At 43.1% G+C, this 14,899-nt stretch overlaps 1 protein-coding gene across 2 annotated transcripts; it reads left to right on the top strand.

Moving 5' to 3' along the window:
• The first annotated feature begins 675 nt into the window (after positions 1–675).
• On the top strand, positions 676–14,755 carry LOC8033781 (innexin shaking-B). 2 transcript variants are annotated; one of them, XM_029968379.3, is made up of 2 exons: positions 676–752; positions 10,494–14,743. In XM_029968379.3, the coding sequence occupies exon 2, from the start codon at positions 10,549–10,551 to the stop codon at positions 11,662–11,664; it is 1,116 nt and encodes a 371-aa protein (XP_029824239.2). In that variant the 5' UTR covers positions 676–752; positions 10,494–10,548; the 3' UTR covers positions 11,665–14,743. The 2 variants fall into 2 exon arrangements, with proteins under 2 accessions (XP_029824239.2, XP_029824238.2); XM_029968378.3 differs by lacking the exon at positions 676–752 and adding an exon at positions 7,184–7,289 and having other exon boundaries at positions 10,494–14,755.
• Positions 14,756–14,899: the final 144 nt, after the last annotated feature.

Genomic DNA, 14,899 nt, shown 5'->3' on the forward strand with positions numbered 1-14,899 from the left:
ATATCAGATTAGTGATTTGAGGAATATATTAACATCTCGTCGTCCTGTAATTATTTTCATCCCGTTAGACTCCAATTTCCGTATTTTACGAGGCTTGGTTCAATCGCAAAGCCTCTGGTGCTGGTCGCACGTAGACCCCCTCCCCCCCCCCCCGCCCCCTTTTTTCCCCCTTCAAAAAAAAAATTTCACGGATTTATTAAAACAAAATATGCAAAGCAAAAAAAAAAAAAAAAACATTCATTTTAACGGTTCCACTTTATGCCACTGAACTCCGAGACTTTGTTTAGTCGTAACCAAACATTTCGCGTAAAGCAGAGGAAGTCCGCAGACCTCTGTGCCAAAGAGCATTACCCCTTCTTTCTTTTGAGGGGTGCCGCGATTCACGCCGTTTCCGAAGCGACGACCGTCCTTACGGTAGATGGCACGTGGCGGGAGAAGCGGTTTGAGGTGGTTTCCTCGAAATTCCGAAGTACACGCAATCAGACGTCCTAGGTGTGCCCGAGACAAAAAGTGCAGTTCAATAACCGTCGGGGCGGCAGTGTTTACAGCCGAGAACGTTGACACGTCCTGTTCGCTTCGAGAGTCCTAGGTCGAGATCCCTCTGCATATAAGAAGCTACAGATCCGCTGGGGAGTCCCAGGCCGCTTGTTCTCTACGTTGGCGGTGTCCCATCGACGAACCTTCAGTGCCACCTCAACTGCCTACTGTCTACAAAGCGTGGGAGCACACGTCCAGTCCACCATGGAAAACAGGTAGCGTGCTCGTGTTGCAAACAATTGTCACGGCATCTTTCATGGAATTGTCTTGTTGGAGATGGTCGAATTTGATATTGGCGTTGGATAGGTTGTAAGCGTCATTTCCTGCCAGCTGCAAAACACGACTATATTCTATTTTTTCCCCCGCTGTTTCGTTGAACTCTGCACTTCGACACCTTTCTGATACGACGACACGTTGTGTATGAATTTGAATGTTCTTCATTTTTGACGGCACACTCGACAAGCAAGCAACGCTATGTATGAAAACTGTAACTTTATACATGTGTGTATATATATATATATATATATATATATATATATATATATATATATATATATAGAGAGAGAGAGAGAGAGAGAGAGAAAAGATGTTACACTTTAAATCCGAGTTTAAGGAATGCATCGTTTCTTTTATCACCATTTATATCGAAGTAAAGTGATCTTAAGCGAAATGATCAAATACGGAAAGTCTCATTAATCGCGTTGTGGTCTGTACCTCAACTCATATTGATAATAATTAATATTATTATTATGAGTGTCACACTACCCTATATCATAAACACACGCGAGATCAAAGCTCCGCGAAATGGCATATTTTCACAAATATCTCACTGAAAATAATAAATTTTTTTTCTGTCCGCTGACGCTCTTCTGCTTTCGATGCATTCCTCAAATAGGAAACCAAGTAAATTAAATGTTTTCAGGATGAACTCCTGGAGATTAGAGACTAACCTCTCGGTTTCGTCAGAAAGTTTTGTAGGGGAATCCACTGCAACCAGAAGTCAGGCTCGACGGCATGCCTAACAATACATTCAGTTTAATTTATGTTACATCCAATGTTTTAATAAGTAAATCGAAGCGTAATTTACACTGCCACATATACGTCGAGAGATGTCTAATAAGTGCTCCAGTAAATCAAACGGAATGAAAAAGCGCCACACTTACTACCATCGATCAGCTAGTATCGTAAATGCGACACATGGAGATTTCACTAATAGAAAACAATATTCTTTAAAAAGATTAATCAATTTAGGAGCTGATTTAAACATAGAAATAGCCACCGTCGTTGTGACCTTATTTCGTTTATTTTGTGCAACTTTTTTCACTTTTTTAACGTGAAACGTTCTTTGGCTAGGTGTTTGGCGTTTCGAGAAGCCTAGATAAAAGCGTGAGCGTGAGGCTCGATACTGATTGGTTAACGGCGGGGAGAGGAGGATTGAAGTGATCGACATTGACTGGTTAACGGGGAGGTCATGTGACCAGAGGGGTAGGCGAGGAGGACCTAGACCACATTTGCGCCCTTAGGGAAAGCAGTTCGAAAGTATGAAAGGCTCTGGAAGATCGCCATGCTTATCAACTCAATAAGCGGTAGTATTGCTTCATTCTAGGAACAACTATCAAGTGTACACAAGGTACTTGTTAAACTATATGATGAAAAGCGCCGTGAACGTATGCGTGTGGCGTCTGGAAAATAGACTATTGCTAAACGTTTGGGGGGCTGGAACGTTTCACGCACACAATAAAACTGCCTAGCAATTTGCTATAATTTCGTCTGTATTGCGCAACATAACGTTTCGTCAATATTGCCTCCTTGATTACGCATAGGTTAAACAACACGGAGGATCGCAATTTAGTTGATTAGACTTCTACCAAAAACTAAACGCAACGCTAAATTTAACACGTAATAATTTCTCGTAAAGCAATACTATCCTCTTTTTGAAAAACAAATTATGTCGTACTTGAATATAACTATAGTTAAGGCTTGCATCCAATTCGGACTTCAAGCAGTGCGATAATTCATCCCAGAACCACTTCTCTTCGAATCTGCCTTCTCACAGGCAGGACTAAAGATCCAGCACATCATAACGGGTCGTTTTGAACTAAAACTAAATTTTAGCATGTGAGATCAAAATTATAGTCGAAGTTCCTATATCCAACCCTTCTTAAAGAAACGTATCACTAAATCTTCAAATGTTTTTTTTTTTTTTTTGTGTGTGTGTGTGTGTGTGTGTGTGATAGTTGTTGCAGTTTGAGTGAGTTTATTTCACTCAGAATTTTACGTCTGGTGGGTCAAACCTGTACTCTGTTTCATACTTAGTGTGCAACACTCTCAAAGCTACTGGCGCGAGCATGGGGCTTGACCTCGTTGATCATTTGCACGCGTTCTCGCGCAAACAAAACCATAGATGAAGCCACGCGCTCGCGCCAGTAGCTTTGACGGCGTTGCACGCTAAGTATGGAACAGGGTATAAAGCGGTGAAATAATTAACATCCGCAACTAAATGTACATTTTTGCAAGGTAATAATTTTTACTTAAGTCCTGCCAGTAGTATAAATTACCGTTAAATTTAAATGAATTATTTTAGCAAACCCGTGTTTACATGCAAGTCCCACAAAGTTTCTCAAGCTCATGCTTGAAAATGTTATTCCAAATTATTTGCAAGTACATGACTGCTCCTAAGCATTCGATAGCAACATGCAAAAAGCAGACATACAAAAAAGTAGCAAGGGTTGGTAAGCGACATGTGGCACCGCTCACTCCTTATGACGTCGAAAGAGGCTTTTGTTATCGAGAAGCGGATCGAGTAGAATTTAACAGTGCGTCAGAAAAATATGCACTGAAGGTTTAACCTCTGGAATCTTCAACACAGGTCATTATCTAGTTGTCGCCTCAAATTCGCACTCTTTTTAATGTGAGTAACAACTTGTTAACCCTCAAATTGACCCATCTTTGTATGACTTACAATCATCTCACACTCACGTTCGTTTCGCTCCTGATGTCAGATTTTACATTAAGAGTTACAGCCAACCATTTTAAACGGCCGCACATTAATGACTTTTTATTGAATGCCTAATTAGGTTTAATTATTTCCCGCGTAGAAACCAATCGTGATTTAGTCCAAACTTAAGTTAAATATACGCAGTGCCTAATAAAACGAGTTAAGCAAATTGAAATGAAAGCGGAGCTCGGGCCATTGAAAATTCCACATAAATAGTTTGTTTTCTCTCTGACAGACCGTTGTAATTTAGTGCGTGTTGTTATATGGTGAAGGTTTTAGTAAAAGTATGGTGCCTCGATTGCGTCTTCGACTGGTGTGTTTAGCGCCCTATCCCGCCCATACATCAAAAGTGGTCCCAATGTGGCAACAAATGACGCGAGTGTCATGCTGTTGCCTGTCGCGATCCTGGCGGTTGACCGTAGAAATGCTGACGAAAAGCACGAGCGGACGCGAGTGTCGCTGTCGTCACGGCGTTTCATTAGGCGTCCTAACTTCCGGCTGTCCTAGCTGCCGTGAACTGTCACAATGGAAAGCGACCTGCAGCAGAACAGGCGTCTGCCGTACTTACCACAACTGTTGGGACACCGTCAGGGTCGCAACCGGCGACAGCATGACACTTTTATGACGTCATCAGGCGGAAATCGAGGGACCACTTTTTTGGCCGCGGTAAACACACCAGTCGGAGACGCGTTCCAGGCACCATAGTAAAAGTTTTGAAGGATAAATTCATCTAAACAAAGAAATGACAGAATTTTTTTTTTTTTTGGAGGGGGGAGGGGGGGGAGGGGGGATGAGATTAAGAGGTGATACAAGCAATAGCCGTGGGGGGCCACTATTGCGTTTATTTTGGCAAATAAAAGCAACTAGAAAAATTGTCAATTTTATTTAATTTTTTATTCGTTTTTTTCTATCGTACTAAATGCAATTGTGACTCACATTGCTATTTGAATATTTTGCGTAAGAGGGGTTTAGCTGAACATTTGTGCATAGAATTCTCTTAAGCTGGGATAGGGTAATTATTTTATGCCTTCAAATAATAAATGCACCACCTACGGGCACCTCCTTAGTGCATTGTGTTGTGGCACGCTAAGACACCAATTTATGAACCTATGCGGCCTTTTTAAAGGGTGAACCCACCATCGGTCAGGTCCTCGATACTTCTTGGATTCATTTGTGGTTGCCTCCAAAGCATTAAACAATTTCATAAAATGAACACTGTATATATAACACAGCAGAAAAATAGCGTTCTCAGAAGACGACTGGGTAATTGTCTGCCTTAATGTAGTTCTTCAGAGTGACCAATTCAAAATTCGACTTAAAAAAAAAAAAAAAAAACATTTGTTAGTTTGAGGAGACGAGCCGTCAGGCGCTCAGAGAAAACGCCCATTTTACCATTTGGGCTAAACAAAAAAGAAAAGGCTTTCCACTGCCTAGGCCATTGCAGACAAGATAGTTTCCCTAAGCGATCGTGCAGTTACACAAATGTAGTGATGTCATCCTGCACGAGTCAAATGATTCTCCAAACCTATGTCTAAACGTAACGGGGACATCGCTTAAAAAAGACGCCTCTTCGAGAAGCTCCACCCGCGTAACAATAAGCTCAATCCAACAATCTTTACGCTGACCTTCTAGGTTGCTGAGAAGCGGTCCAACAAAAGAAGAGAAATCGTCTCGTGCATATGTCTGGATTCGCGGAACTGTTTTGAGCCGCGTTTTTCGTCATACGGTTCGCTGTGCCTCACTCTAACGTTCTTACAACCTCGTGCCAGAACGGTCATGATTCGTTCTCTCCAGCAGCCGGAGAAGATAGTAAGCAACTATGGGTTCTTAGTGCTTGTCCCGTTGTCAAAATGGAGTGTTTGTTTACGAGTCGCCGGCACGGTTGAGATGCTTGCAAAGCCACTTGTTTCTTCATTCCGTTCCTCGCAGACTATATTTGTCTTAACGCAGAACTTTGTATCCCGGCAGGAGAAAAAAACAATCGCGGCTTGTAGTTAGGAAAGCAAGTATTTACTACGGCGTTTTGTCACCGTGCAGTTGCTTTAAATCATCCTTTCTTTATTGGTTGCCATCACTTCGCTGCACGCGTAAACCTCATTTTAAGGAACATAGGATTACGATGGTTTCTTGATCTATACGTACCGGTCGATTGGTGCATTATACTTAGAGTATTGGCAAACAGCGCAAGTCACCGTGAGTATGCAACCCTTGTATGTTATTCTATTAGTTATGCTCCTGCATGCTTCCGGCTCCGAGTAGCTTTACACTATATGTCGTCATGGATTAATTTTTACGTTCGACACGTTTCTATTCAGAGAAACAAATGTACTCACCGCCTCTTATTTGAGCATCTTTTCTGAACTTACGCAACATTGACACATCTTCATAAGTTCAGTATTAGTGATTGGAGTGTGCAAGTATTAGCTAAAACAATAATAATCCTTGGAGAGGGGAACAAGGGGGCAAGGGACAAACACAAATATCTAAACACAGCCAGATGACGGGGGCGCGACTGGAAAAATCCGCCTGGTCCTGGCATCAAACCAAGGACCTCTCCATTTCCAGTGGAGCGCTCTACCGACCGAGCTAACCAGGATTTAGACGTCAAATAGAGCAAACAGCTTTTAACAGCTGCCAATCAGGACCAGGCGGATTTTTTTTTCAGTCGCGCACCAGTCACCTAGATGTGTGTGGAGATTCGTGTTTGTCCTTTGACCCCCTTGCCCCCTTTCTCCAGGGATCATTATTGTTATTCCTCTCCAGCTCGCTTGTACCTTTGGATTAATTGTGTTATCATCATATTAGCTCAAGATTGAGCAGAACGTCAGGAACAGACTAAAACGACATATTCACGAAAATTGGTACATTTTATTTCAAAGGAAATTTGAATAAGACTCACTAGAGAACCAAGATTATTTGTATGCTGAGAATAGAAGAGCAAATTATCTTAGAAATTTCGAAATCACATAGCTTAATTTTGGTGTTTCTTTTTTTTTTTAACCACGAATACAAAACAACAAGAAACTGAATGCAGGGTTGACAAGGAACACATTACCGGAGAGAGAAAAAAAAAAACACTAAAACATACGAACACAATTCGTCGTTCACGTCATCGCAACTTGGTGATAGCACGTCAAATCATAAATCCATACCCGCGAGTGCTGACGAGCGTACGTGAGAGGTCTATACGAGATCCAATAATTCCTTGTAGTGTCATCAAGAGGCACCAACGAAAAAGACAAACGCGTCGGCACGATGAGGCTCCATTCGTCCACAATTTTACGGGGTCAGTTAAAAGCTCTCGTTGTAGCGAATTCGCAATAACACGACCAAGTACGCACCGACGCCATATCAAGAATGTATGTAGATATCCAGCAACGATACAATGATTACTGGAAGCCAGAATGCAGACACCGCGAACATTCCACGGCACACCTTCGCCGCCGACCAGCCCTTAGCTCGACGAAGCGTACAGGCGTATAGCATCGATACTTGGCTTTACGTCTCGATCCGCGGTCGGAAAATGTTGCCTTTCACGCAGTCCCGAAAGAACGGCGTGGCTGCGGGCGCCACGCTATTAAGCCCATCTGCGCACCGCGTCAGACGACCTCCTCCTTTGTGCTGTCATAGGCAGCTGGAAAGAAACATACGGGTAGTGACGAGTACAACGGAGGGACATGGCGAATCGTGTTCGCGTGCAGCCGGCCAAGCACTTCGGTCCTCGCTCCCCTTCGAGATTCATTCCTCGCTGAAGGTGAGCTCACCTGCCGTTGCCTTGGGAACTGACCGCTTCCTCGCGTTGTGCGCAGCTCCTTACCGGCCTGTGTGATCGTGTGGGATCGCTTTGTGAATTTCGTCGAGAAACGGGTGACTGGGAGTGCCACATGCAGCGTTTTATTAAACTAGACGTTCGATTTCTTTTTTGTTTTGTTTCGTTCTGGACTTGAGTCTCCAGGTTGTGATTCTAGCAGGTTGTGGTTAAGGCGAATGCCTGGTGGCGACTTGCACGGGCCACATCCGGAGATCCACGTGGTTTTTTGTGGCTTTGGCATTCTATTGTCTCGGACGTTCAAGGAGCGGGTTTTATTCAAATAGCTCCTGCGGTTCGCTCTCTTCCGGAGTTCGCATTTACTTAATTTTGCTGAGGGAACGCTGGTGGGCTGTTGGCGCGTTTGCCAACGAATATTGCCTTCGTCAATTAACGATGGAGTGAACAACACCGCGTGTTTTTTGTTCATAGATATTATCGTCGGAGATTGAGTTCCAGCCGGTTGACTATGCACATAGGCTGTGCAGACTTTGTTGCCATATTTATTGCAGACACTCTATTACATTGCCTCCAAGCTTAGTTTCGGTCGGTTCTGGTATCCCTTCCGAATCTCAGAATATGCGCTTGATTTTATAGAAAGTTTTACAGTTTAAAGCTTTAGATATTTTGTGTCTACTATAAATTGTATCTTACAACACTCACGTGCCTTAAATGTTATATTATAATAAATTATATTCTACAGGCCAAATATACAGATGCAAAGCGCCGCCCTTTGGTCTGAGACTCCGAAGCCAAGTTCTTTAAGTTTAAAATGCCTACCGAGCGCTATTCGTCACACCCAGGGACGTCATTGCCCTTCGCGGCATGTTCATCGCAGATCTTTTGCAGAGTAAAATTCCGTTGCTCGAAATTGTTGCTTTGTTCTGTTGGGCGGATAAGAAGGCGGCTCTAACGACAAATATCTTTATATTCTGGATAAGTGTTCGTAAGATGCACCAAAACCCCAAACTGCGGAAACATGCAGCGTAACAATGGTTACGTCAAATACGAGAATCCCACAAGCTTCAGTGGACACTTGAGTTAGTTGATAAAAAATGCTTGTAATTAAAAGTAGCGCCTAGATGGGAAAAGTAACCGAAGTTTACGAACAGATAGTTGAGCTACTATTGAAGCGTCTCGAAAATGCATGTCCCAGAAACAAGACAGAAATACACTCGTCCTTTTACTAATATTATGTAGGGCGATCATTCATCGCATTGATAAGATTTACACCGGATACCTGTACTTTACAAGTCTATAAGGTGGGTTACGTGAGGTTAACGCCGCCTAATCTACCTCCTTGGACGACAAAATTCAACAAGAATAATTGTCTATATCTACGTAACTTTTTTTGCTTGTATATTCAAGGCGGCTCGGCTTGAAAACTTGAGAGCTAATGTTAATTGTATAAATTAAAAAAGAAAAAAAAGATATCTTGTTATTATGAATCTTACTGGGAACATAATTGGAAACAGCGTTATAAAGACTAAAAGTTTTTTGTTCCTTTTTTGATATATTAAGATAAAAAAATGTATCAAGACAATGGTTTAGAAAGAGGCGCTTGTGGTCAACCTATAGCAAGCTTAGCAAGCTGGGCATATTATGACTTTACTAGTGTGATTGCCCATGGATACTATGCTTGTCGAATCAACCTTAAATGATTTTATCCGGCTGGGTAGTCTGTCGCTAGAGGAGTACTTTTTGCAGCGCAGATAACATCTTGCCTTTTAATATGCGAAAGAATATAATTATTTTTAATTTTATAGCGCTGCTCGCTGAGGGACTTATTTGTCATAATCGTTAAGACTTCCCAAAAATATAATAACTCTTATTTTAAGCATTCCTTCGACAACCTAATTATTTATATTTCAGAAAATAACTACATCTTTCCGCTCTACTTTATCTAGGCTTTTGTTCATTTCTAGCACTGCCAAATAGTACGAGTTAGTGCATTACTGGAGAGAACAATATGCGTGTTTAGAAATGTATTAAAAATTGTCAATCATACATAAAGCATACGCATCACTTTACGCAACAGTAATGAGCCTCCTCGGTGATTTTGAAGCAACCCTCTGGCTTGCGGACGCTTAAATTCCAACTCCAGTAACCACAAGCCAACGGATTCTGGTTGTGGAGTAAAGGCTCTGGTGTGAGAAAAATTTTAGTTTGGTGTTAAACATACACCACGTAATCGAAATTAGGCGTCCTGGCTTCAGTGAGACGTGCCAAAAACGCATTCGTAAAAGCTCTCGCAACAGAGAGGACAGCAAGAAAAATAAATGAAAACTATATATTAAAAACACATTTCACCATTTGTACTAAGACTATTTTGCACGTCGAGTATGCTATGCAAAATGAGGGAAAATGGCACGATCAAAATCAACTCTATAAAACTTTTTCACTAATTTATGTGGATTCGGCTGTAGCACCAAACAACTGAGAAGAAACTTACAGAGGGTACAGTCAATTTCCTATTCCCCATGTGTGCGAGAATGAATCATGCACCCTTCTTTATTACTTTACGAGATTTTCACTAAAAGCCCATATCTACTGGCGAAACAAGGTTTTTTAAAAATTTACTGAGAATGTGCTGCTGTGTAAGGTAATTATTTGTATAAAACATGATTTTATGTAATGTTTTCACTAAAATGGCTCTAATTAAAGCCCGGAAATAGTTTTGGACTTGCTCTTAAACCACCCTTTAAATTTCAGTTGATAAATTAAGTGTTATTTTTTTTTCTCGAAGACAAGCTATCTTGCCCCAAAATACAATACAAGACGGGCGTTCACACCAAGAAAGTCGCGAATGTCTCAACAGTCTATGAGTTCACGTGTGCTGCTTAACCCCTCTGCTTGGTATTCGCGTTCACTTGAACGCAACTCGGCACCGCTCAACCGCGGCGCTCCTGCAGTCTCGAAAAACTTTACTCTTGGGCAGCGTCCAATGTTGTCGCCAAGAGGAATTGAGAGAGGGCCCTTTCCTTCATGCACACAGCGCCTATTTTTGGGAGGCCCTAGACGCGGGGGCGCTCAGCAGTTCCCACTCATTCGGAGTTCCAACTCCAACGCGACATGTGCTCCCGCAACGGTGACACATACCCCTGCTGGCGCTCCCCTGCTCACAGTTCGACTGAATGACCACCCCTGCAGGTCCGGGCTACGGCGGTTGACGGAACGATGACCGTGGCGTTGATCCGGCAGTGCCATGTCCCTGGTGAACCTCTTCGGCGGCCTCCGGCGGCTGCTGCGCCGGCGAAGCATCCAGATCGACAACTGCGTCTTCCGGCTGCACTGGTTGGTGACGTCATCCGTGCTGGTCGTCTTCAGCTTGGTGGTGACTGCACGGCAGTATGTTGGCGACCCCATCGAGTGCGTGCCTCCCACGTCCGACTTTCCCATGGAAGTGCTGAACACCTACTGCTGGATTCATTCCACATTCACCATCCCGGCGGCCTTCAGCAAGAAGGTCGGGTACGATGTGCCACATCCGGGCATCGACAACGCCGAAGACAACATCACCAACCGAAGGTACAACGCATACTACCAGTGGGTCTGCTTTATGCTGTTCTTCCAAGCGATACTCTTCTACGTTCCATACTACATCTGGAAGAACTGGGAGGGCGGGCTTCTAGAAGCCATCACAATGGGCATGCAAGTTGTCATTATGGAGGACCAGGAGCGCGATCACAAGAAACGCATCCTCACGGAGTATCTGCACCGGCACATGCGCCATCACAAGTTTTACGCGCTCAAGTACATCGTCTGCGAGTTTCTCAGCCTGGTAAATATCATCGGACAGATGTTTCTCATGGACAAGTTCCTGGGAGGGGAGTTCTGGCGGTACGGCACGAAGGTCGTAAGTTTCGCGATGAGCGATCAGGAGGAGCGCAGCGACCCTATGATATATGTATTTCCCAGAATGACGAAGTGCACATTCCGCTCGTTCGGGTCATCGGGGGATGTCCAGTCGCACGACTCCCTTTGCCTTCTTCCCCTGAACGTCGTCAACGAAAAGATCTACATCTTCCTCTGGTTTTGGTTCATCATACTGGTGACGCTAACCTCCTTTGTGTTCGTGTTGCGGATAGTCGTGCTTATGGTGCCCAAGTTTCGCTTCCACATGCTCAAGTCGAGGAGCCCCCTGATGAACCCCGAGGACCTCCAAGTGTTGTCTCGCGTGGCCAACGCCGGCGACTGGTTCCTCTTCTACATGCTCGCCCAGAACCTCGATCCTCTAGTCTACAAGGAAGTGGTGTCCGACCTGACAGCACTCATGGAGGGAAAGGTAGAGGAAGCTAGGGCGCCTCTCAACTCCATCTGACGGTGGCAACGCAGTCTTCCCAAGGACAGCAGCGTGGCAGTGCCAATCGAAGAGCCGCAGCGTCTTCAGGGCCCGGTCCGGGCGGCTGACATGCGAGCTGGCACCGCGCCACTCCGTTACGAAAACCAAAGACCCCACGAGAGGTACGCGGCGCGAAAGTCTCACCAGGAAACCGCACGCCGAGAGGACAGAGGTGGCGGCCGCCGAAAATAACGGAGCTGAGCGAAACTCTGCTGAAAAAAAGAAGAAGTCTGAAAACTGGGAAGTCTGCGTCTTTCACCTGTCAAAGAGGCGTTCCTTTCAGGTCAAGTTACGCCCTGAAATTCAAAGTGCAAACAAGACGGTGATCATGGGACACCACTCGAGGTCCTGGATGTTAAGGGATCCAAGCTGTCTGACATTCAATGAATGTGATCACCTCATCCTACAGCGGCGGCCTCGCAAGTATGCATTCCCAAACGAAAATAAGAAATGACTCTTTAGTAATGATGGGTGTCGTGTTTCCTGTATTTGGGCTAAGTTGAATTGTCGATATCATAGTTGTGACGACGGACTATGGGTTTTTTGTCTGGTCAATATAAAGTGCTAAAAAGTTGCTGATATTTTGACTGGGCAATGAGAGAAACAGCGAGTTGGTGCACAATTATTAATATGAATATTTTACTTATCGATATAGTTTTAAGATCACATTATTTCTGTCTCGCGAGTCATCCGACTGAATCAGAATTTACTCAATCATTCGTTGAGTTTTGTTTGCCGTCCAGTGTCTTAAAGTTAACCTTTCCATTTGTACTTAAAACAATGTCCAATCTATCGGGATTGGGCATGGTTAAATTTTGGAAATGAAGAAGCAGATTTGCATAAATCTGCTTCTTCATAAATGGGCGAGAACAAGATATGTGTCTGTGTGTATTTAATCCCGCTCATTAATGAATACCATTGATACTGTTGCAGTTTATTTAATCAGTAAATGGTTATTATGGTCTAGCTATGGCACTAGTCGTTGCTGATGTTAGTTCTAACGCGACTAATAGATCTCGAAAAATGTTGAAATTCTTATTTCTTTCGACCATACTTTGTCCGCACATAATTTGACAGCGGAGTGGCGGCTGCGTAGTATTAGGAACAATAAAACCTCAGTCTCATGGCACGTAATATAGAACCCCTGTATGTGAGCCAAGCACAGGAGAACCTGGTCATGTGACACACAGCCAGGTTTTGTTGGTCCAGCAATCAGTAGATATTATTACATTTTGAGTTAATTGGCGTTCGTAGTTTATCCAAGGTTAGCTGCGGACGGATGAACACTAATACGCGGTGCACACCTTAATGACGGATCTCGCAAACTTTAAACATTTGTAAACATTTAACGAGAAAAAAAAGACGCGTAATATTTAAAACACTCATACTTTTTTTTTTTTGATTTTTGCTATGAAAATAATTTGTATCGTTGTTTGCGATTGTCACACATACGTCTGTACATCATGACAAGCCCTCGGGATGAGTATTGTTTACTGCAATCCATGTTTTTCATGATAATTTTAGTGCTGATATGGCCGCACGTTCACCTACCAAAAATACAAATCGGTTGTCTCTAGATAAATTGGGAAGCCGGGTCACTTAGAAGTAAAACTGTTTTCATTAATACAAGAAAAAATCAGTCAGCTATAAAAGCGTTCGTCTACAATACCTACCGCAGCGGGAGGGTAATCGGATCAGTTGTGCACCGAAGTACCGTGGCGTCTTCAGCGCCTCCTCTCAGGCGTGATCACACAAGGATTCTCCCGTACAAGGCCTTCACCCTTAGAAGCCGATAGGGCTGGGATTTCAACACAGCACCCAAGAGATCGACAGTACAATCGTCAGCTCCTATACGGCACCCCTATTATGCGTAAGCACACTCGGCCACGTATTTCCCAAAAGATTATGTTCAGGTTTATTCAAATAAGTTCGATCGATCGTTTTAGACTTATCGTAGGAATGAGTACGCCCTGATAACCTTAAGAGTTCATGGCTGTCCTTTAGCGCAAGATAAATTCGGTTGAATTCAAGTAGGCGGTGATGACAGTCACGTACAACCAATTGCGTCCCAGCTTTGACGCATGCTTTGATATTTTTCCACGGCGTGATATTGCACGTTAAAAATATTGATAAATATTATTATTATAATTTGTAACTGTATGAGATGAAAAGTGGATCTTTCCAAAGTAAAATAGGCTCAGATTACAATACAACGAAGGATCTATTTTGCGTATATATTCATGTGAAAGTCGGCTGTCTCGAGGTGGTAATGTCTGCATCTGGGTATATACGGACTTCAATGATTTATGTCGGGCGGGGGGGGGGGGGGGGGGGGGGGGGGGAGTAATAGAACTTTCTTTCCGCCTTATTATTACGTGATAGGGCATGGCACTGATCGGTGAGATGGAAGCTGTCTCTAACGGCGGTATTAGCTCGAATCGCTATAGGGTATTACCCGCGTAATTATCGTTGCCTTTTAGTCTTCATTGTTTGTAATACGTGTTATCTTATGTTTGCTCGCATACTTCTACAGCAATGTGTAAAACAACTTTCTGTATTTTTTATGGTGCTTTATTTTTATGTATTTGTCTTTCATAGCGTAGACGGTGACAGGAGAGGAAACTAAAGCACATATAGATTAGTTCCTCTTTGTTTTGTTTTTTTCATTTCTCATCCTCGAAAAAAAAAAGTAGTACGAGGTATTGTGTAGCTTTCCAGTAAACATCGAGTATAGGTTTCTTTCGAAATGGCATGTTAGCTACATTTGTGAGTATCGTAGTATATTTCTATATTACAGCGTGGCAGTAGCGGTGTATCTGTAATCGATAGAGTGTTTCGTGAAATATTGTTTTACCTTTAAAGATTTGCAATTATTTTTATACGTTTATACGAGAGCGCCATTTGCTACACCTGCTATGCTGATTTTTTTGTTTCATACTGCGTGTGAGTTTGTGTGGAACTATGTGTTGGAACACACATGACTGCCATGAACATAACATCGTTCCTTTTACGGTATTTAGTGTGAATTTTGAAATAATAAAAAATAAATCATGTTTTTCACTAAGACGTCTGATTGTCATTTTCTAACACACTTCATGTCTCAAGGACCAAGCTTATCACGGAGTGTGTCAGCAAGCGCTGTTTGAAATGCATTTGAAATGCACAAAGAAGCCATCTGCCGACTGACTTCTCAGTTGCAATTGCAATAAACTTT

This window comes from Ixodes scapularis, unplaced genomic scaffold (genome assembly GCF_016920785.2).
Source record: "Ixodes scapularis isolate PalLabHiFi unplaced genomic scaffold, ASM1692078v2 PGA_scaffold3__209_contigs__length_174095766, whole genome shotgun sequence".
Lineage (NCBI taxonomy): Eukaryota > Metazoa > Arthropoda > Arachnida > Ixodida > Ixodidae > Ixodes > Ixodes scapularis.